Genomic DNA, 23,761 nt, shown 5'->3' with positions numbered 1-23,761 from the left:
TCTCCCGCCGAGTGCCTGGAGAGGAGATTCCCAGCCTTCCCGCCCAACCCGAAACTTTTCCAACACACGCAGGCGTATTCTTCGCAGGTTTCGGCGGCCCAGAGTCGCAGTCAGGGAGGAGGCTCGGGAATCACACGTGCCCTGGCACACTAGAGGAGGTACACAGACACACCAGGAGGGACAGGGCCTCTTGGGAGGCGGCTGAGGGTGTGAAGGCAGCAGTCGGCCACGCATCCGAAAGGGACTCCCCGCGAGCGGAATCGAGCGCTTAAAACCCTGCCACAGCTCGGAAGTGTAGCGGTGCCCAGAGGCTTTGCGTAACTTTGCCCACTGCGCCCCCGCGTGCAAAGGCGTCCCCTTCACACTCACACCCTCACCCCACCCCACTCCCCTTGGGCTGCGGCCCGAGGCTGCCTTTGTACTTAAGCGACAGCAAAAGATATGCTGATTCGAACCAAAGATGGTGGGCACGAGTGTTGTAAATTGTGTAAATTCCACTCGCGGGCACCCCCAGATACGTGGGGAGAGCACCCCTTTCTTCCCGAAGGCATCCCCTCCGTTTCTCTCGGCCTTTGGGTCTCCAGCTTCTTCACTACTACGGACTGAAGAAAACAAAGCACAGCCAAATCAATGTTTTGGGTGTTTTTGTTTTTGTTTGGTTTTTTCAATCACGGCCTCTCCAAATGCTAAACCTCAAAAGCTGGGTGGGGTTGGAGAAAGGCGAGTTAGGTCAGGGAGCAGCCCTCGGAAGGCGAGCGCGCGCGGCCTGGCGGGTTCCTCGCGGGGCTCTGGGCAGCCGGGCGGAGTGGCTGGATTATGTAAGTAGCAGCCCTCCTTGTGCTCATCACCATCTGTTAATATCTTGGTATTGGAAAGTTCGGTGCCTGAGGCAAAGCCAGAGCTGGCGGCGAAGAGCTCCCAGCCTACACTTTTCTACTCCAGGGCAGGGAACGTACTTCCCTTTGATTGTTTTCGCCCACTTTCATAAAATCAAGTAGTAGTGTGTCCCTTCAATCACTGACAACCCCCTCATCCCCGCGGGTGTGTCTTTGTGGGCGAAGAGTGATTTTCTTCGAGGCCAACTTATTGTAATGAACCCTTTCGATGAATTTATATTTTCATGACAATTCTTCATTCCTTAAAGCAATGTGGCAGACTCTTTATTTGGGAGTGGGTTCTTTCTCATTTTAAAAATTTACTTTCCTTCTGCCAGCACCCCTGGAACCAAATTCTTGTAAGGGTTATATTTCAACTTCTTTGGAGTGATTGGCTTCTGTTTACTTTGAAAGCTGTTGGTTAAACAAACATCACTCGGGAGGCTTCTAAGCAGTGGGGTTCCCAGGAGAGAAAACGCTGCAGCTGCTACTTGCTACTGATCTTGTGGTATTTCACTCCCCCCCCCCCCCCATTCAGAACAAATCCAGGTTGGGCTTGGCGTCACACTGGGCACAGGAGATGAGAGTGAGAGAGAGGCCGTCAGTCAGTTTTGCCTCTGGAAAGCTTGCAGCAGGCAGGCCTGCACCCTGGGGTTGGTTTTCCTCTCTTCCCTTCTTCAGGGTGCTGATAGTGGTGGTGGTGGTGGTGGTGGTGGTGGTGGTGGTGGGTGGGTGGGTGACCTGGAAGTCCTTAGGCATCCTTCTCCAAAATCCACATCCACGTTTGCCTCTCAACTGAATCTGGTTGAAATTCCCAGAATTGGTTTGTTTAGGATCTGATAACCGTTGTTTGTAAGGTTTTAAATTACTTATACACACTGTCTTCCCTCCTGCCCCCACCTAACGGCTTTAAGAAAGAATAGGAGGCGTGAGCATACACCGAAGAAATGTCAAGGCGAAGTGTATTCAACACAGAACCAGATGCACGAGTGATAACTGCAAGTTTGTCTAAGAACACACAGATCACCCTTCAGATAAACAAGTAAATGCAACCTGCACGGATAGGGTTTGTTACAAGACCAGTCAGAACTTGCGTTAACTTTTAAGTTACTGGGCTTGTGTTGGAAATGGGGCGAAGAGAGGAGTTGTCTTAACCCTAGGCTTGGCGGCTGGTTTCAGAGATGGAGCCAATATCTAGGCGACTTCTCGTCTCCAGGCTTCTCCCCTATCAGAAAACAAAGCGGGAGTTGCCCGAGATAGGGGGCTCGGGCCTCAAGTCTTGCTCCAGGGCAGCCCGAGACCCAGGAGAGTGCCGCAACTCTAGCAAGAGAGGTTGTCAGGAGTGTGGCCTGTACGCCTCCCCGACAGTAGAGGACAGGACACGGGACAGGGCTGCGCGGAGGCAGCTCACGGAGCTGGGCTGCGAACCGATCTCGCTCGCCTAGTGTCGCACGCGCTCCTATTTCAACTCGCCGCTCCTGCACCCTAATGCGGGCTGCGAACCGCCGCGGCAGAGCGTCACGAGCCGGGAGCCTCCGCCGCCGAGGCTGGGGGTGGGAAAGCTTCCTTGTTCGCCAAGCGGGTTACCCCGACTTCGACTCAGGCCTGCCTTTCCCCACGGCGTGACACAGGACTTACTGGGGTTCTCAAGGAACTTTTCCTGCCGCCAGTTCCCGGGCGTGGTGTGTGCAAAACGTGCATTCAAGCACTATGTGCAATTGACACAAACTTGTGGGCTAAAGTATAAGCCATTTCTTTTGCGTTTGAATCTTTTTCTCTGTCCCTGCCTCCTTTCTTCCCCCTCCTCCCCCCTCCTCCTTCTCTGCTCTCCGCCCTTTTAAATGTCAAACTGAGCAGATGGTTTTAAGGTGTGGAAAGGTATATAGCCCTTACTCCTACCAGTTTATTTGTGGGCTGGCGCTAGCTTATATGTACAAACCAAGATTCTTAAAGAAAACCAGTAGGACGAAAAATAAGAAAGGAAGTAGCTTTGATCCATTTTCAGATCCCAAATTTCCCCGCTCAATACACCCGCTTACCTCGAAGGGACCCAACCAATAGAAGCATTATTCCATCCTGTGTCTAATGGGCATGTTGGTTATTTCTGCTCCCAGACTAAACTGTCACATCCCGGTTATAACACTAGATACAACAGTCAATAGTTGGAGGTGTGAGTGGTGTGTATGCGCTCCTCTGTGTTGTTGCCGTGATAGACGCGTCGGGGGAGTCTGTGGGGCGGCAAAAGGGGAAAGAAGGCGGCTGGGGATGCTCCCGCAATCTCTTTTCTTATCACGGACACCTAACCTGACCGACCTGATTTTTTTTTTTCTCTTCTTTTCACTGTTTGAAATTCGTGCCAAAAGTTTCCTGCCGGGATAGACTCGGACATACTAACATCGCTATTCTTATTCAAAGGGAGGGCTTAATATCCTCTTTACGGTTTGGTGAATTTGAGGCTGAAATTTTGAATTTCCTAGAAAGGAGTGTGTGTGTGTGTATGTGTGTGTGTACGTGTGTCGTAGAAGGCATTGGTAGTGTTTGGCCAGTGTACTTGTAACACACCTCATAAATACCCTGTTGTCACGACGCAGCATGATTCAACCTTTGATCTAATTAAATTTGAGGGACACACGAAAACTACTTGTCCTCCTCCTACCTACAAAAATGAGTGTCTAATAGACTGTGTATGAATGTTTCTGCTTCGCAGCTCTTGCAAGTCCCAGCTTTTATAGGATCTTTAGGTCATAAACGCGGCTGCTTTATTAAAAGCCGTTTACTATGCCCGGTGAAAGGGACGTTCTAGCTGCGGCCGGAGGCTCGCTTGCATTTGTAACTTGCAAAGCCTAAGGAGATCTTTAAGAGCCACATTATCTAAATAAATTTTGCTGGTTATTTTTCAAGCAAGAAATGTCAAACCGAAGTAAATTTCCTAGGGCTTTATGTTAGAGCCCGAGATTAAAGCGTTTGAAATTTCTTGCCTAATAAACTTTAAAGTTTGTTGCCCAGGCGTCAAAACTGTAAATCCTGTATTGAACAGCTTTCTTTGGTCTTTGTGGGGTGAGTGAATTAGTGAAGGGTATTCGCCAGATGTTTGCAACATACATATTTTTAAAGGCTGCTTTACCTACAATCCAAATAATATCAGAGGGAACCAAGGGTAAATATTTCTCTTCCTAATAATTTGGACTGGAGCTTAACTGGGACTCAGCCAGTGTTGATCTTCGTCTAATAACAGATGCAGGGGACCCGGTGTGAAACCTCTGGCACCCATTATTTTAATACCAAACCTACCTGTATTTTATTGTCCACCTCCCCTTTAAAAGGAACCAAGGGTGACACGTATCCTTGACACTACCTATGATCGTTTAAGAAGTGGAATGATTTGCAGATCTCCCCCCCCCCACTCCCTCCTCCTATGCCACCCCCACCCCTAAAACCCCCACTTTTTCTCCCGTATACTTTTCCGTGCCTTCCTCCACCCAAGTCGGAGGAGCGCTCACTCGCTCGGCCACTCGGCGAACTCGATCAGCTGTATCTGGGAAATGAAAAAAGAAAAAGAAAAAGAAAAAAAAAAAAAAAAAAAAAGGACCTGCGTCCTGGAAGAGCGAGTGTGAGCCGGGCGCCGCTCGCGCCGTCTCCCGCTTTGCATAGAGCCCGCAGATGGCTCGCTCCGGCCCAGGCGCGGCGATCCAGTCGTCCCGAAGCAGTGGCAGGGCGGGGGTGGGGGTGGGGGCCGGGGATGGAGGCCGGGGAGGGGGAGCTCAGGGCCCCTCTCCCCTCCTCTCTTCCCAGCCCCTCACCCCCACCCCTTTTATATTTTTTTTTCCTCCCAAGTTCTCTTGCCTTGCTATCCCCCCTTGAATCCGAAGGCGCCTCGCGATTGGGTGCTGGGGCCGGGTACGTCAGATAGACTGTGACGTGCAGTCTTCCTGTTTCCTTCAGCTGTGTCTTAAAGTAAATCTTGTTGTGGAGCGGAGCCCTCAGCTGAGGGAGCGCTCTGAAATAATACACCATTGCAGCCGGGGAAAGCAGAGCGGCGCAAAAGAGCTCTCGCCGGGTCCGCCTGCTCCCTCTCCCCTTCGCTCCTCTTTTCTTTACCCTTCTCCTCTCTCCTCCTCTGCTGCTCTCTGCTCTCCTCCGCTCTTTTCTCTCCTCCTCTCCTGCTCTCTCCTCTTCCCTTCGCTCCTCTTCTTTTCTTCTCCTCTTCTTCCCTCTCCTCGCCTCTTCCCTGCTCCTCTTCTCTCGTCTCCCCTCCCCGCCCGCCTCTCTCTCCCCTCTCCCTCTCCCACTCGCCCCGCTCGCTCGCTCGCTGTCGCACAGACTCACCGTCTCTTGTCCAATTATCATATTCATCACCCGCAAGATATCACCGTGTGTGCGCGCGCGTGTTTTCCTCTCTGCCGGGGAAAAAAAGAGAGAGAGAGAGAGAGAGAGAGAGAGGGATAGAGAGAGAGAGAGGCTCGGTCCCACTGCTGCCTGCACCGCGTAAGTATCCTCTTCTTCCCCTCGTGAGTCCCTCCCCTTTTCCAGAATCACTTGCACTGGCTTGTTCTTGAATGAGAAGGAAAGAAAAGAGCCTCCCATTACTCAGACCCGTGTAAACATTTTCCCCCCAGGAGAAAATGGTGTTATTTAAATGAATCATAATAAAATAGCCTCTAAACAGTTTCTAAGCGGGAGCCTCCGTGAACTCAGCGCTCCGCTCCTCCCAGTTCCTGAGAGTAAGTGATCCGCTTGGCTTTTATTTCTTTCTCTTTCCTGCTGGTGACTGGGGGTGGTGGTGGCGATGAGGGGGAGGCTGATGTTGCTGGACTTGTCGCTGATCTTGTCACCTTTTGTGTACTGTTTCTGGGGTGTGAGGAGGCGTTTGCTCCCTTTCCTTCTTTCTCCTGCTCTCTCTTCTCAGGAGAGAGGACCGCGAGGGGGACCGGGTCGCTTTTTTGTTCGTGCAGATCCCCGCTTTCCGCCAAACCCCATTCTTCTGATCTCCCTCGGCTAAAACTCCGGGGCTGGTCCCCTCGTCCTTTCTCTTTGTCTTGTTTATTATAGCTGCCTTTCTTCCCGGCTCTTCCAATTTGCTTGTCATTTGCATACCTTTCACTTCTCCTTTTCAACCCCAGCAGAGGACCGGGAGCTGGGAGGAGGAGAGAGGGAGGTTGGGGGACGCTCTGTTACTTTCCTCTCAAAATGCTGTCGAAGCCGAATTGTGGAAATCGGGCTTGGAGCGGTGCGGTGATGGGTCCCGGGAAACGCGCGCGGCGCCCCTCTCCCGAGCTCCTGGACCTAGGGCTGAGTCAAGTTGAGTAGGGTAAGGCGGCACCGGGAGACTCGGGGGGTCGCGTGGCGGTGAGATTGGGGCACCAGCGCGAGGAGGACCGGAGGATCGCGGTCCGGGTAGGAGTAGGGGGTTCTTGGGCAGCAGAAATGGGAGGCGATGAATCTCCCAGCCATCGCTGGCAGACTATGGTGTTGGGCAGCTCGGTCTGGTCTCATCTGGGTGGTACCTACCGTTTTGCCCCAGTTAGGAGGACTGGGGAGTGAGGACAGGAGAGGTGAGAGTAATTGTTACTGGGAAGACTAGTGAGGAGGGCGGGAAGAGGGGGGAAGAGCTGCTATCTTGCCTGAGCAGACCAGGAGGGGGACGCAGGGGGCGGGGGAGACATCACCCAAAGTCCAGTTTAGCAAGTTGTTGGTTCTTCTGGTGTGCCAGCCCGTTACTCCTCCTGCTAAAGCCGAAGGTTGGTGGAGTGATGGGGGGTGGGGGTGGTAAAGGAGGAGTAAGTAGCTTTCCACAGACTCCCAGGTCTCTGGCCCCTTCCCAGCTTCTTGGGAAATTGAGAGCCCTCCAGGCAGACAGAGAGCAGAACTAGAAGTAGGGGTGGTGCTTAGTATTAAATAGCCCAAGGAGGCAGGTTGGAGTGTGAAACTGCTGTTCTTGGCAACCCAGAAGGCTACTCTGCCTGGGGGAAGGCTGGAAACTCACCTGCTTGTTTTTATTTTTCCGAGAAGGTCTGTGCTGTCTCCTTGAGCTTATAAAAACAGAGCAAGCACAGGGTGGCCTCCTCACAAAGTCAAGGCTAGAAGAGTCCCTTTTCCTTTTCTCTTTTCCACTCATGCCCTCCCTTATTTAAAAAGAAAAAAAAAAAAAAGAAAAAGAAAAAAAGAACTCATTTCCTTTCCTAAACTAGGTAGGCAGAAATCTATTAGCAGAGTGCGCATGGGCAGGGCCTGACAGGTGTGTTGTGTCAAGAAAGACAGGTGCAAATTTCCTCTGTGTCTATGTGTGTCTGTACAGCTCTAGACCACAATGCTTGCTCCAGGGTTGGAGAGGTTTATGAATTTATGGTTGTCCTGGTTAATAGGATTGTCTGGGCTAATGGGAATCAGGCTGTTGTTGTTTTGAGCCCTGCCATGTGAGTTCTTGGGGTGGTGGCTGGGGGCAAGTTGGTATGTGTTTGTTTATTTTTCTTAAGGATATTGGCAGACTACTGCTGAGGCTGTGTCCCAGGCTTCTGTCTGCCAGTCAGCCCAAATCACCCCCACTTTAGGCAGCAGGTGGAGGGAGACTGACTTTTCCTTTGCTTCCTACCAGTTTATGCCTATCTCCCAGGTCTGTGCTTGGCAGAGAGAGAGAACTGTCCTGTGTGTATGTGTGTGTGTGTGTGTGTGTCTGTTTGTGTGTGTGTGTCTGTGTGTGTGTGTGGTGTATGCTTTGGATAGCAATGAGTGATGTGTAACTGCCAAGAATTCCAAAGTCAGTTTGAAAGTGTTACTGTTGTTAAAGCTTATCTTTTTAAGTATGCTTTCTCCTTGCCCAGAAAGAATAGGTATGTACATAAACTCTTTCAAGTCATATGTTAAATAATCTCATCAAGTAGAATGAGCCTGTCATTGTCCCAGACATGGGCCAAATGTCCTAGATATGAATTTGATGGAGAAAGAAAATCTCAAGTACATGAGAAGGTAACTGTGCTTTTCTGTTCTGATGCAAGATGTGAGAAGTCAGTTCTATAGGGAGTTTCTTGCAAGAACTTCCGAGTATTTCCAAAATGACATGGATTTGTGTGTGTGTGTGTTGAAGGAGGAAAATGAGAGTATTCATGTTAACTTGTCCATGGGTTACAACATGGACATGTATATATAATAGTAAAATAGATGAAGTTAAGGACTCTGTCTTGATGTGTGCAGAAAGTTGTTGGGAATTCAATGTAAGCACTATATATCTGGCTTCTTAAAACTTGATCTTTTAGAATTGTCTTTAAACAGGCTACTTCTGTAGACTGAGTTGCACAGGAATAGGTTAGATGGCGAATGGTTTTTGGTCATTGGTTTTGTGTTTGGGTGGTTATTGTTTCCATGAAAATGAGATCGTGATGTGTCATTTATTCTGTAGACTTCAACGTTAACGTCCCCCCACCCCAGCACACACACACCCAATACTTTCCTTGGATGCTTTTGAAGTTCTTTGGTAATTAAAATGTCATCTATGGCTATGTTCATTTGCTTTATTTTTAATAGGGGTTATCTGTGCTTGGCACTTATTGATATTTTATGTGTCCATTATGCAGAATTCTATTTAGTTTAATCACCACCTTGTGGGAAAAAAAAGTCATGCATACATAACATGCATCTTTGTTCTCACTTTATTCATTTCCTAGCATCATTCCTCTATAAGAAGCACATGCTATCTTAAAACCTAAGCTGGCTTATTCTATAAGTTGCCAGACTTCCTCTTTATTTGTTTAAAACTCAAACAGACCTCTTTTCATGAATGTCTTACATCATTATAGGGATTGTCTTGAATTTGCAGTGTTAATATAAGGAAGTTTTAGGTTTCAGAAACAAAAGAAATTATAAAATGTGACTGATGTTATAATATGAAAATGGATTATGCATGATGTATCATTATAGGATTTTAATTAAGTATGTGTATAACTTGGAAAGGACATATACATAAGGAATTTATCAGACTTATTGCCTGTGCATTCTCAAATGACATTTATAGAGTTCAATTTTCTGCAAAAAAAAAAAAAAAGTGTATTTTCTTAAGACTATTTCACACACTCTCTTACTCACCAATTTGATAAGTTGTTACTTTTTAAACAAGTAGAACTTAATATTTTAGGCATGTCTCAGAAAATGTTCTGTGTTTGTTTTGCAGGTGAAAAATGTGTGGAATTTTTGATAGGATGGGAGAATCTTAAATGAAATCTTAAATGATTTGAGAAGTCCATTATGACAGGAAATTTAAAAACCTGATAATGCAATCTTAGTTAATTTAGGTATTAACTTATGTCAAGTGAGTTCTTCAAAATAAACATCAAAGGTTTTCTTAACATGATAGGGAGCAGAAATATATCCAATATCTCTGAAGAAAAAGTTGCTAATTAGCAGAAACAAATTCTTGAATGTAGTCAAGGGGACAATTTAATGATTCAGGGGCTACTTATATCAGATCATCTGATTTTTCCCTTTGAATCACTAATTTCCAGATGGATTTGAAATATTCTTCACTAATGATATTCTGTTTGAAATTTCATAACCGGGTTGACCCAAGTAGAGTAGAGGCCCATCCAAAGATGATTTTCTAAAAGAAGTCAAGTGTAGGCTTGCACAATTTCTTCAAATAATTTTATCAACAAAGACAGATCATCTAAATAATCCAAGCAGGAAACCATGCCAACCTTACACTCTCCCTGTCTCATAAAAGATTTGTCTGAACTATCTGGATAATTACCATAATGAAACACTTCTTTGTCCAGAATCTGGACTCCAGATAGATGCAGTAAAAGTTGAATCCTCCTCCCCGAAATAACTTCTTTATTAAAGTAGAGCACTTAATCACTTTATACTTCACGTTGCAGTGTTCCTTTGAAATTCTTTACTGAAAATTCTTTCCTCCTAACCTTAAGTCATCAGTTTCCTTAGAATTTTCCATGTTAAAGAGAATGTCAGATAATTCAGATATTAAAGAAGACTCTTTTGGAGTAGCTAAAACCTGTTTTGATTATACCTGGATGTGTATTCTTATAATATCTTTTTCTGGGGGGAATCTGCTATGTTAAGATATGCATTGTGTAAGAATTACTAAAGCATTTGTGCAGGTTATATGCCAAGTGATGCAACAAAATATTTAATGATGAAAAACTCTGTATAGACTTTCACATTAATTAAAGAGGGGTTTACAGGAATAGAGTAAGTGTATCCGATCAATAATACATTTGGGTTCAAATTCTCATCAGTATTTTTCTGCATCCTTGCTGATTTGGACATCCACCAGTGCTGATCAAAAGCTTCATATTGCCTAGTGAAACTGAAAATTAATGTTAAAATTCAAATATAATATGCATCAATAATAATTGCAGTTGAAACATGATGGCTTAATGCATATCTTGAGAAATAAAGGAGTTTAAAAAATATCAGTGATAAAGTCATTCCATGGCTTCCTTTAAATTCTGAACTGGAATATCATGGAAGCACTTGGAAAATGTTTTTAAGAGATTTAATTTATATTATGGTAATGTAATGGCACATTTTCTTATGTGGTAAATATATTTATGTAGATATCTTGTTTATGAAATGTGACAGTAATGAAGTGTTGTGTCAACCGGTTGTTATTATTTAATCATGCCTATAGCCTCCATGGGTTATAGTTCCAGTGTATGCTACCACTATACTTTTATTTCTAAATTTAGGTCTAAACTTTATGGAGAGATATATTTATCTGTGCCTATTAATATAATGACTTGTCCTGGATTATATAATTTATCTTATTTTTCCCACTTGTTTTGTCCTATTTATTATGTTTCAGCTGGACATTTTACAACAAGACCTAAAAGTATTTAACTTCTCTTAGCCCAAGACAGATACAAATCATTGTTTAATCTAAAAATGTTGACTGAAATAGAATTACAAATTAGTTTAGTTTGGTGAATATCAAAGGAGTTATATCTTGTTCTTAACAGACTCCACAAGCATTTCTTTCCACCTTAGGAAAAGCACAGCCCTCCTCTTGGCTCCAGCATGGGGCAGGGATGCAGCTGTTGATACCTAGGCTAGATGAGAGGAAGTGCAGTTGACGCAGAGGTAAATGGCAGTTGGAAGAGGAAGGATGCCTGGGGATGACCTTGTGCTCATCAGCGACACCAGTATGTCCTTTCCAAGCCTCTGTGGCAGAGGTGCTCTTCCCATAGCAAGGATGGCAGGCAGAAAGTCCAGTTCGGGTGTTAAGGTGAACAGGGAGAGAAAAAATACTGCAAAAAGTTTGTTCAATGTGTTGATTGGAGATCCATGTGCTTTGCAGGTGGTAGTCAAGAGAAAAGGATTTGCATGCAAATAGAAAAGATGTAAAATTTTAAAATAAGGGCAATAAGCTCTATTTTGGGGAAGCTGATAGACACACACAAAAAAGTCTTCCTTGTAACCGCCCCCCATGTAAGTGTTTCTGTGATTAACAGAGCTTTGAAATGATTCATCCTTTTTCTTGTCTCAGCCTCTCCTTGTTCTTTCTGTCTTCTGACAGCTAACCTAATTTATCAGATCTAATGTGTTTGTGTAGTATTTGTCACTGCATTTTTGTATTCCTGAAACCAATTTTATTATTAGTGTTTGAAAGGGTCTCAATCATTCTGAATTCAATTTTGAACCCAATGTTGAAGTTATTGAGAACTCCATCTCCATTCTAAGTTCAGGAAATTTTATCCTGAAGCATGCAAAAAGTATTTCATGCTCAAGCATACCAAAAAAAAAAAAAAATTATATATATATATATATATAGAGAGAGAGAGAGAGAGAGAGAGAGAGATCATTTTGCTTTCATGATGCCCTAAAGCAGGCTCTTTTAAAATGTTTTGTCTTTCTATAGAAACCAGGAGCAAAGATTGCATGATGAAATCACTGTCGCTTAAAAAAATATACATATTGTTGCCATCTAAGCATTGAGCATTTTCTTGATTTTTACAGGTTATTTCATGCTGAAATTATGCCTATTTGCATGGATAGTCATTCTTTAAAGCTAGCCACAGATGCAGTCCTAGGGAGCACGTAGATGTTTTTACAGGTGAACCGAAAGAGATGGGAGCCGTTCCAGACACTCTGCACGCTGCCTTTGGCAATGGACCCTGTTATTGTGAAGATGTGCTCTGTTAAGCAAACGTGAAGTTTAATATTAGATAAACCCAATGTGAAAAAAATATTTTCATTTTCTTCATAAAATGTTATTTATACACAAAAAGATGTGACATCTTATATGTCTACAAAATTTGGGATTAGCATTACTAGTTAATAAGTTACACAATATGTCAAGTGCCTTTTATGAAATGCAAAAAGGATGTTCTCTTTTTATATTGTGTTTCCAAGAAACAATGGAAGTTCATATACAAAGAAATATTACCCTTTCTTACACGTTTGAGGGACATTATTTTCTGTCTTCTTTAAAAATCTTCTTCCAGTCTTTTTTTATTCCTTTAATTTGGCACAGGAAATAAGATTCACAAATCTTGTATGTTAAAGAGTTTCTTTGGGCATTTGACATATAATTTTGACAGATTTAAACAGAAGGAAACTAGTCCTGAAGATGTATTTATCTTTATCTAGGTCACTAATTTATTATTCCTCATATTGATTTCTAAAATGTGGTAACATCCTTGTTTTGCAGTGAATCTAACTTTGTAATAATTTGTCATTAAAAGGACATTATGAAAATGTATAAATATTCTTATAGTTACATTAAGATATATCAACAGATATCAGCTTCATGTATGATTTTACAAGTAAAAAATGCATAGCTAAGCTAAATAAGCAGACTTGTAAAATGACTATTGTGCATTTATTTCAATGCTAAACTGACCATTTATGTTTGAAAGATGCTGCTGATAAGGGTGTTCTCCTTCCCATTTTATGTATGATAAAAATATTTTAGAATTCAAGAATAAAAGCTGTCTATTAAATATTTGCATTTATTTTAGAGTCCTTTTCCTTTAATAGCATTGAACCCACAATAATTGTAATTCAGAAATGCAATTTTTCATGTGAATTTCACACAGCCTGAAAATGTAACCATATTTCTTAAGTACAGAGCACTTTCATCTTCCTTATAATACGAATCTCAATGCCCAAAATTTAATCAATTGGTTGTCAGAGGCTGTGTTCTTATAATCTACTGTTTCTTCTGAAGATAAACAGTATCATTTTAGGCATTTGTGAAAGAGAATCATATTACTGGTGCTTAAGCAGTTTTTGCTTTATTTTTTTTTAATCTTAATCCATCTTAAACCAGTGGAGCAGAAATATTTAAAAATGTTTCATTTCAAGCAGAGTGCATAATAAATTGCAATAATTGTAATGTGCCATAAATCCCAGAGCCTATGCATTTTGCATTTGATTCAGGATTGAGGTCAGGAAATTTGGAGAAATTTAAAGAAAATGATTCATCAGTCCTTTTGTTCTGTTGGCCAGGGTCCCGGGATTCTTGAGCTGTGCCCAGCTGACGAGCTTTTGAAGATGGCACAATAACCGTCCAGTGATGCCTGACCATGACAGCACAGCCCTCTTAAGCCGGCAAACCAAGAGGAGAAGAGTTGACATTGGAGTGAAAAGGACGGTAGGGACAGCATCTGCATTTTTTGCTAAGGCAAGAGCAACGTTTTTTAGTGCCATGAATCCCCAAGGTTCTGAGCAGGATGTTGAGTATTCAGTGGTGCAGCATGCAGATGGGGAAAAGTCAAATGTACTCCGCAAGCTGCTGAAGAGGGCGAACTCGTATGAAGATGCCATGATGCCTTTTCCAGGAGCAACCATAATTTCCCAGCTGTTGAAAAATAACATGAACAAAAATGGTGGCACGGAGCCCAGTTTCCAAGCCAGCGGTCTCTCTAGTACAGGCTCCGAAGTACATCAGGAGGATATATGCAGCAACTCTTCAAGAGACAGCCCCCCAGAGTGTCTTTCCCCTTTTGGCAGGCCTACTATGAGCCAGTTTGATATGGATCGCTTATGTGATGAGCACCTGAGAGCAAAGCGCGCCCGGGTTGAGAATATAATTCGGGGTATGAGCCATTCCCCCAGTGTGGCATTAAGGGGCAATGAAAATGAAAGAGAGATGGCCCCGCAGTCTGTGAGTCCCCGAGAAAGTTACAGAGAAAACAAACGCAAGCAAAAGCTTCCCCAGCAGCAGCAACAGAGTTTCCAGCAGCTGGTTTCAGCCCGAAAAGAACAGAAGCGAGAGGAGCGCCGACAGCTGAAACAGCAGCTGGAGGACATGCAGAAACAGCTGCGCCAGCTGCAGGAAAAGTTCTACCAAATCTATGACAGCACTGATTCGGAAAATGATGAAGATGGTAACCTGTCTGAAGACAGCATGCGCTCAGAGATCCTGGATGCCAGGGCCCAGGACTCTGTCGGAAGGTCAGATAATGAGATGTGTGAGCTAGACCCAGGACAGTTTATTGATCGAGCTCGAGCCCTGATCAGAGAGCAGGAAATGGCTGAAAACAAACCGAAGCGAGAAGGCAACAACAAAGAAAGAGACCATGGGCCAAACTCCTTACAACCGGAAGGCAAACATTTGGCTGAGACCTTGAAACAGGAACTGAACACTGCCATGTCTCAAGTTGTGGACACTGTGGTCAAAGTCTTTTCGGCCAAGCCCTCCCGCCAGGTTCCTCAGGTCTTCCCACCTCTCCAGATCCCCCAGGCCAGATTTGCAGTCAATGGGGAAAACCACAATTTCCACACAGCCAACCAGCGCCTGCAGTGCTTTGGCGACGTCATCATTCCGAACCCCCTGGACACCTTTGGCAATGTGCAGATGGCCAGTTCCACTGACCAAACAGAAGCACTGCCCCTGGTTGTCCGCAAAAACTCCTCTGACCAGTCTGCCTCCGGCCCTGCCGCTGGCGGCCACCACCAGCCCCTGCACCAGTCGCCTCTCTCTGCCACTACAGGCTTCACCACGTCCACCTTCCGCCACCCCTTCCCCCTTCCCTTGATGGCCTATCCATTTCAGAGCCCATTAGGTGCTCCCTCCGGCTCCTTCTCTGGAAAAGACAGAGCCTCTCCTGAATCCTTAGACTTAACTAGGGATACCACGAGTCTGAGGACCAAGATGTCATCTCACCACCTGAGCCACCACCCTTGTTCACCAGCACACCCGCCCAGCACCGCCGAAGGGCTCTCCTTGTCGCTCATAAAGTCCGAGTGCGGCGATCTTCAAGATATGTCTGAAATCTCACCTTATTCGGGAAGTGCAATATCCTTTTATTTTCCCCTCGTGAAAAAAACAAGCCAAAAAAGGTTTCCCAAAAGGTTAGGTTTACAGAATATCTAGAGTAATGTAGATTAGTATCTTCTTAAGAAGGCAACCTTTCGTATTATTCAAAGGAATAGGCTTTTATCAGCATGCCTGTGGCATTCCTGATTGCAGAAAAGCTTAAAACTAAACCAACATCTTTGCAGCTTCCACAAGTTGTTCACTGCCTCGAGGAGCTCCTATTTAATATGTGCTTTCTCAGCAGTGTCTTTTTTTCTGCTGTTCTTCCTGTATTATCTTCTTATCTCTCTCTTAAAAAAAAAAAAGTAGATTCAGAGATGGGAAAACAATCTCATTGTAAATACTGATTGAATTCTTTCAGATATTTTTTAAAGGTGGTAAGTTTTATAACACAATAGGGAGAAAAGTCAGTTTTCAGATCCCTAAGATCCCATAAGAAGAATTCTCAGTGTAAACCATCTGCAAGGCTTCTGGTTCGCTTAAGGATGTCCCGATGAAATCTTAGGAAGAGCACTCTGTAAGTGGGAGGTTGAGGAGGAAGAAAAATGGATGTGGGTGGGGACTTAGAGTCTCTCTTTCATCTTTAAGTGAGACTTTTTTTTTAAAGGAAATATACAGGTACTGATTTATTCAGACAGCATTGGTCTGTCTCTCTCGTTCACCCAAGGTCTGTTCTTTGGGTCTGGTGCAGCTGCCTCTATGCATGATTAACCTCTGTTCAGCCATACACAGAAATCTTTTGTCCCAACATACACAAAGCAAATTATTTTGGAAAGCGAGAGAGCACAATTAAATATAAAACTCAGCTGTATTCGACTTAAAAATGGCTCTTTTTATGATTTGTTTAAATTCTGAAACTGACTTTTATGTAGAGATAACAGTTATATATTTTTTATTAGGCCTATCCTGAACTCCAGCTATTTTTGATTGAAGGTTTTTTTTTCTTCTCTGTATGTTGGTTCTTTCTGTAAATTTTTAAAAATCTTGTGGTCGTTGGTCTTTTGGGGGTAGTAGAATAGTAGCATTTGGGGGCAGGTGGAGGCATGTTTCTTATATAATAAATAACCAGATGGATATAAAATTTAGCAATTAAGTTGGCTGTGACTAAATTTAGGACTTTGAGCAATTGTCTTGATGACTAGAGATTGACATTTTCGCATCTAAGCCCACTCCAGAGGCTGCCACGTAAGTGCAAAGTCCCAGCTATGGGTGGAAATATGTTTTCCTGGTTAGTGGAGGTCATACTTCAAGCCAGCTCTCAGGATAGTAGTGTAGATTTCTGATAGGGTGAACTACTAGGGCCCTAGTCATGAGACATGCTTCGGCAGTTAAATATGGAGTCTCTCTTATACTGAGCAAGAAGAGAAGAACATTGTAAGAGAAAGGGAAGAGAAAGATGTGGGAGATTTCTCCATATAAATAGAAATGGAGTTTTAGCTTAGTTGTTGATTTCACTTTGACCTTTTGAAAATCTAAAATTCAATCTACCAGCCATGAATCAAAGCTGCACCAAGCACCAGGCCTTACATATTATAAGCAGGCAGTAAATATTGATCAAAATGATTGGAATATCGCTGTTGGTGATGAGAAAGGCAAAGTAAGAAGACACAATGGCTTGAATTTTTTTGTGCCCTTTGCAAAAAGAGCATCTTCAGAGGTTCATGTAAAGCTGATGTCAGGGCTAAGACCCCATTGCACCCCAGAGATCTCTTAACTTCATTTTGAACCAAGTAGTAGTGATAGTGGGTTCTCTCTCTCTCACAGACACACACACACACACACACACACACAGAGTAAAGTGACATGCATGCCAATTTTGGTGAATATTTAAAGATTTAATGCCAGGTTTCAAAACTCCTATAAGTCCACACTAAGCTCTTTAGTTCAAGATGCCAGTTTATGGTTTTTCTTTAAGTTAGACTTTTCCTTATAACCAGATCATTATAATTATGGCTGTGTTTTATGTTTTTTAAAGTTTAGTCTTCTAGGAAAAAAATCTTTTAGAGTGCTTTAAGTGTTGGCTATGTTCATTGTCTCAACCTCTCCAAATCCCCTGAGGAATTTTGAGGATTTGAATTGAAAGTAGTTTCTTTTATTTTGATATATATCAAAGTCTTTAAAGAAAATATAGTTGCTTCTTCTTCAGAAGAATGACTTCTCCTTTCTCCTGTCAACATAAGTTTCTGTTGAGCGTGGTGATTCCGTTGGGAAACACCCGTGTTCATATGAAATGTTAGCTGCTCACACCCAGAATTGTTTCTTTCATATAGCTAAATAATGTCAGCCTCTCGTGGCAATTAGTGATTACATTTTCCACCTTTTGGCCTTTTATGCTCCTATTCTTTTTCCCCCCTCTACTATTAATACATTGCACTTTTAACCATTTATCTCATTGGTATATTATTTCTTAGGAAGAGTAAGACAGGCAAACAACCTTTTCTATAGTTCCCACAATTCTGAAATCAGTGAGGATCTGTTGGTTTGTATAGATATTGGGCCCACTTTTCTCCTGTCTCTACCTCTGTATGGTGGTGTGTTCTTCCCTTGATTTAACTGATAGTGCGTAGGCAACATTCTCAAGCTTTTACTTTGAAGAAATCTCTGGGAATCACAGTGAGTGATGTTTTACTTCAATTTTAGGGACACAGGGCCATATATGAACGTGTTGTAAAGTTATTCCTTGAAAAGATCAATAGAAATGAGCAGAAATGCAATGAAATGGTACCACTGTGATTGCTATTATTATGGGTTTTATTTTTAGTTCATGGCTTTCCAAACTGTTATACATAATTTAATTCTTCAGGAAAAATTATCTCCCACTCCAAAAGGTACCATCTGTTTTTTGAACAAAGTAGCCAAGATAAGAACCATTAAGAACACCAGCTTATCAGATCAACCCATTCTATGCTCACCACATTAAACATATACATTCTGTAGGACAGAACACACTACCTCATTATCCCATCTAGTAGAAGGGAAATAGTGAATGTGTGTGCAAGTTAAACTGAATTTCAGTGCACCTGCTCCAAGGGCTCATGTCTTGGATTTTAAAAATATGTTCAGCATCTTTGCAAATGAATCTGTTTAATCAAATATTAAGTTTTATTCAAATTCCGAAAGAAACAGTCAGCCAATTGCTTTTCTTCATGATGTTCTTTGTCATTCATCCTCTTTGCATCTCGAGAAAAATAGCTTTGTTTTGGCCCTAAACATTTGCATGCACCCAATTAAAGCACAAGAGGAGTAGTATAAGCTGTTAAGATGTGCAGGTGAAGAAATTGAGCCTATTCTCCGAAATAGCCGGCTTTTTCTACTCAACTTTTAGGGAGAATGTTAGAAAGACTTGAAGTTTAGAAAAGAAAATGGTTTAGTAATTTGAAATTAAAATCCAACCAGGAAACATAGATTAGAAATGAATTTCTGAAATTTGAAACAATCCACAGAAATTGATCTTATACATTTTTAGAAGTCTTGTGGAGGCTATAGTACTTATATTAGCTAGAGTGAAACATGTAGATTAAAGACTAAAAGACTATGGGCTCCTAAACTGCCCACCTCCCCTGAAAAAAATTATAAAGTAAGTAAATTTAAAAACAAATTTCCATACACTACACATCCCTCCGATTATGGTGAACTTCCTAGTGGGAGTAACAATTTGCTCTATCACTATCGTTATGTGAGAGAGTTTAGATCTTTTCTCCCTATTTTAGTTTCTAGGGGGAAAACTGCTTAGAAACTTAGCAAATTAGGGAATAAGGCAGAACTAAAATTCTTTAGCTTTCAAATGTTTTGGAAAATGTAAGTAGTCTCAACCCATTTGCTTGGAACTGCAGCATGTACAATCTCTAGCTACAAACCAGAGTTTAGTTGGAAAAAAAGAATTTTCTTCCTCTGCTTTCACAGCCTATTATTCTCCCATTTGCCTTTTTGCTGCCTCCGCTGCTCCTCCCGTGGCTGCTGTTTAGGTAAGGTTATATTGTACTTGGTAAACAGACAACACTTAGATTCTCAGGTTGTTTGAACACTGCTTTAGGTTCAGCTGCAGTACCCTGCTTCTCTGATCTTTTATATTCCCGAGCAGATGTCTTTCATTAATTTATGGATTTATCATCTTTTCTTTTTTTTTTCTTTTTTCTTTTTTTTTTTTTTTTTTTTTTTTTTTTACACCTGGCAGCTGTCTCAAGTTTCAGCAGTTATTGTCTATTTTGCATTACACATAGAATTGAATGTCATCTGTCTTCACAAAGCTATGGCTAAGAGAATTGAGGCACAGCCACATGAGCTGCTGGGACAGATCTTGTTTGCGTTCCATCCCCCCTCACCCCACTCCCCTTTACCTCCTTAATATTTATTTGTGCTCATTTTCTTTCCTGGCCTTGAATGGAGCTTAGCTCGTGTTCAGTACAGCTGTATGTTTACTGAATCTATTCCATCATGAGTCATTGTGCGTGTGTAAGTATCCTGGAAACAGCTAGTGCTTTCTTGGAAGAACAGTTGCTTTTCAGCACAAGCACTTAAAAGGGAAATTAACCAATTGGTCAGTTCAGATTTATTTTGAGGAGAAAAAAAGGATTACCTAACTGTTGCCTTTTAAATGTTTCATTAGTTATTTTTAATAGTTTATTAGAAACATATATTTTATGGGAATTTTATCTTAATTACACAATAAGCAAGAGATAAAGATTAATTCTGTGTTCCATTTCAACTGATCAGTTCCAAGTATTACCAACAGGAAACATTTTAAAGCAAAAATGAACTTGAGAAATCCAAATTGGAATAATTTTTATTAGATAAAAAGCCTCTAAATAGTGATCAAAATAAAATGGATATTTTACTGTTTTTGGATAAAAAGAACAAAAACATCTTAGCATAATTTAGATGTATTAAGAGCTTCAGGAAGTTTTGGTAGCTCAGTGCTCATCTAAGAAACACAGAAAAACACTTTGTATTTTGTATGAAACCAAATTTTAAAAGATTTGCGACTTATAATTAAATGTATGATGTTGTCTTAATGTAGCCATCTGAAAGAAAAGATTAGAACCCAGATCTGAGAGTGTCTGTCAAAGTTTGGACTTGCCTAAAACTCTTATCACAAGGCAGTAGGAGACAGCTTGCAACTATTATTTCACTTATCCATTTGGACAGATGGTCCTGAAGTGTGCTGGGCTCCTTTAGTCTTCTGTATCAGTCTAATGGAGGTTACTGGAGGGCCTTTCAGCCCTCTCCTTGGCACAAGAAGTATGTCAGTCATAAATTATCGTCTTTGTAATCATTAAGAATCTCAAACAAAAACACAAGTTCAGTTAAGCTGCTTTGGCTTACAGATATAAAATCAAAATTTATTTCTTTAGTGTTTATTTTCAGTTGAACAAAAAAGAAAGAAAAAAACCTGCACTACTTAACTTTTCTATTTACAGACCAAGGTGATCTTTTTAAAATTGCATGGGATATTAAAGGGAATGTTAATTGAACAAATTCTCAGCAGAATATTTGGTTAAACACCCTGTTGTAAGTAGTCAAGAGCTTATCCATATTAATTTGATTATGCTTCTCTAGTAACTTTCCGGTTTCTCTCCATTCTTAAGATTAGTCATGCTAGACTTGATGAAGGTCATTTGGAAACCTTTACCTTTCCTAAATATCTGTGTTTATTTGACATTTTTGCCTCAGGTGTGAAATTTTTGTTGGGTAGTTGTGTGTGTGTATGTGTGTTTGCACACACATGCACACTTTTTCTTTTTTTTTCTTATTTTTCCCAGACACTCTTTTAAGAGAAAATCCTTAGAGAAGCTTCTAGGAAGGACCCTTAATTGACCTTGTGGGGGACCACATTGATTTTCTCCACGTGCATCTTCATTTCTGATAAATTATAAAGCCATTAATTTGCTGAGGAAATGGCAGGGCCAGGCTGCGGCACAGATGTGACCAGAGCCATCCCAGCTCTGAGTCTGCTGAGGAGTGCCAAGAATCTGGGGGAGAATCAGGAAGCCTGGATTGTTATGGTTAGCCTCACATTCTCTTGGGAACTGTTTTAGTTGCTGCTGTTTACAGATCTAAAAGGTAATGATGTTTCCAGATAAATAGGCTTTCTTATTTTGGGTAAGTGGCCATTTATTGATCTGCTAACCCACATGTATTGATTTGTTAGCCCCAACTACTGCGTCACTCTCAAAGGAGTTAACTATAAATCCAAGACAGGCAAATTGTATTTGGTTTTGGACCGTTGCTTTCACAAAAGCAACAGCCCCCTCCCTGTCCTCTCCATGCCAAAACTACTCTTCCCAAGTTTTAGCTATTATTTAAAAGGAAACAATTAAAGGGATATAATAAGATAAAAAGCAAGTGAGTCAAGATGCTCCATTAGATTAACACTGAAAGGTAAAATGTGAAACTTGCATAACAGTGTTCAAAATAATGCATTTTATATTTTCATGTACATTAGTAGAATAATTTGCTCTAAACTGCAGAGTGTGGAGAGAAGAACAAACAGAACTGTAATTGCAAGGAAGAAAAAAAAAACCTCTTATGACAAGAATTGTGCAGTACATGTTGGGTGCATTTGTCTCCTTAGCAACAAGTGAATGTATAGATAGCCTACCGACCTAAAGCAAGGAAAATACTTTGTCATCTTCCCCCTAAAGTAGCCAAGATTCTGCAACTCAATTGTACATCCTCATCATTGCATGTGGCAACCTCTGACAGGTGACGGTCACTGAGCAAACGGCAGCAAGTTAGCAATAGATGCCATAGCCAGTGTCATATACCTTCCAGCACTCCCACGGCAGCTTGGTGGACCTCCAGACTCTATGGAGGTGGGGACTGGAGAGAGGGAGGTGGGAGTCCTTGTGCTTATAGAAGTTCTTTTCCTTAACCAATTGCTTCCTACATGCAGGAAGGATTGTCACCCAATCACTTGAAAAAAGCAAAGCTCATGTTTTTTTATACCCGTTATCCCAGCTCCAATATGCTGAAGACCTACTTCTCCGATGTAAAGGTAGGGACTTTTTAAATTCTTAATCGTTTCATTTTCTATGCATGTGGCAGTAATTTGAACTCCCGGAAGTTAATGGAGACAAATGTGGAACTGGTTTATTCCTACACCTGTGTTATAATTGATTTAATGCACTTGTCCTTTTGTCTAAAGGTGTGTTAAGCAAAGATACCACTTGTGTATTAAGACTGAAAGACTGGTGTTAATAAGTTGCATGGGTTTCCAATGTAATCTGAAAAACTTAGCTTCTGTCTTTATATGTTTGAGTAGCTTCTTTGAAGAAATTTCAGCTGGTAATGGATGGATGTGCTTTAGAGAATGTTTTTCCCTCCCCTCAGCAACAGTAAACTGTTTCTGTTTTTGTTTCTGTTGGTTTCCCCATATTTGTGCTTATGAAAGCAAACTCTAGCACCTCTTTTTCCCCCTGTCGAAAAGGAGCGTACATTGAAATTCTCTATGCAGTAGCTGCTTAAAAACAAAAGTGATGATTGTCTCTTATTTACAACTTAATTTGTTGTTGATGTAGAGTACACTGAGCATAAGGAGAATGAATAAAGTGACAGATTCAGGACACATTATTCAAATGAGGATATGAAAGCTGTCGGCCTACAGCTGCAGCCTCCCTCATTCTACAGAATATTGGGACCTCCTGGTTCTCTGTGTGTGTATGCGTGTGTGTGTGTGCATATGTGTGTCTGTGTCTGTGTGTGGGTTTTAAGTAATTGTTTGCATCAACTTGATGTTGTGTTAATCATCTGTAACTTTTTAAAACATAGATTGGGTTTTGATGATGATAATGACACACATGGTATCATTATCCCAGGAACTTGATAAACACTACATTAGCTGAGATTAGTTTATTAGGGGTGGGTGTTTTTCCCCACCCTTCCCCTGCCCACCCCCATATGTACAAGTTCTTCTTTCTGCCATGGAGAACTCACAAGCTGCCAAAACACGCTTGCTCTTCCACCGCTCCCTGCACGCAGCTCATTTTCTGCTTGATGCCGAAGTGGCTTCATTGGCCCCATTTTGCAGGCCAACTCATTTCAGTTTCCTTCACTGATGTTTTATTTGGCCTTATAAGAAAAGTTCTGTTTTCCCTCCTGTTTGCTTTTGAATTGTGTATCAACTTCAGCCTTTTATCTTTCTCCTTCCCTGGCTGTGCTTCTTAAGTGGAAGGCCTGTTTTCTCCTCATTCGGCGCCAACAAACTGGGCAAGATGGGGAGGCAGGGAAAGCCCATCGTGTAAATGTCTGGTTAAGACTAAGTAAGCACAAACCAGGCTGAGTGACACAGAGGCCAGGAAAAAGGTTTGGACTTTGTGGAGGACAATCTAGAGTATACAAATTGAAGGCAATTTGTCACCTGGTTGAGGACTGACCAGCTTCTAGAGTCTGGTAGAACCTGGTAAATTTTGTCTTCCAGGGAATCCTCCCAACATTGTAGTTCTAAGAGGGGACATGGAGGACAGGGAGGAAAGGGTTATTGTGTGCACATATATGTGTGTATGTGTCTGTGTGTGCAGATGTCCATGTTACTCATTCCTTTTAGGGCAATGATCTGCAGTGTTGTGAAATAATAATGACAATGCCTTATATTCTTTGTATAGCACTTTTCACCCAGAAG

General features: G+C 42.1%; 1 protein-coding gene and 1 long non-coding RNA gene across 5 annotated transcripts in view; one reads left to right on the top strand and one right to left on the bottom strand.

Annotated features, from left to right (window-relative positions):
• Positions 1–633: 633 nt before the first annotated feature.
• LOC104669838 lies at positions 634–4,221 on the bottom strand. The gene is made up of 3 exons (XR_004058924.1): positions 4,167–4,221; positions 2,915–3,103; positions 634–1,676 (listed from the first exon to the last, which is right to left on the bottom strand). It is a non-coding gene; the product is annotated as an uncharacterized LOC104669838 (long non-coding RNA).
• Positions 4,222–4,827: 606 nt separating this feature from the next.
• Positions 4,828–23,761, top strand: part of PROX1 (prospero homeobox 1) — a 53,228-nt gene continuing 34,294 nt past the window's right edge. For 2 of the 4 annotated variants that reach the window (XM_010372950.2, XM_010372953.2), the window contains exons 1-3: positions 4,855–5,360; positions 13,332–15,123; positions 22,031–22,138. In XM_010372950.2, the coding sequence (XP_010371252.1) occupies positions 13,399–15,123; positions 22,031–22,138 (1,833 nt within the window). In that variant the 5' untranslated portion in view covers positions 4,855–5,360; positions 13,332–13,398. Of the gene's footprint in view, positions 5,361–6,003; positions 6,184–13,331; positions 15,124–22,030; positions 22,139–23,761 lie in introns of those variants that run through there. The other 2 variants (XM_010372952.2, XM_030936703.1) reach the window with 2 other exon arrangements.

This window comes from Rhinopithecus roxellana, chromosome 8 (assembly GCF_007565055.1).
Source record: "Rhinopithecus roxellana isolate Shanxi Qingling chromosome 8, ASM756505v1, whole genome shotgun sequence".
NCBI lineage: Eukaryota > Metazoa > Chordata > Mammalia > Primates > Cercopithecidae > Rhinopithecus > Rhinopithecus roxellana.
This window is presented reverse-complemented; position numbering and strand designations above follow the sequence as displayed.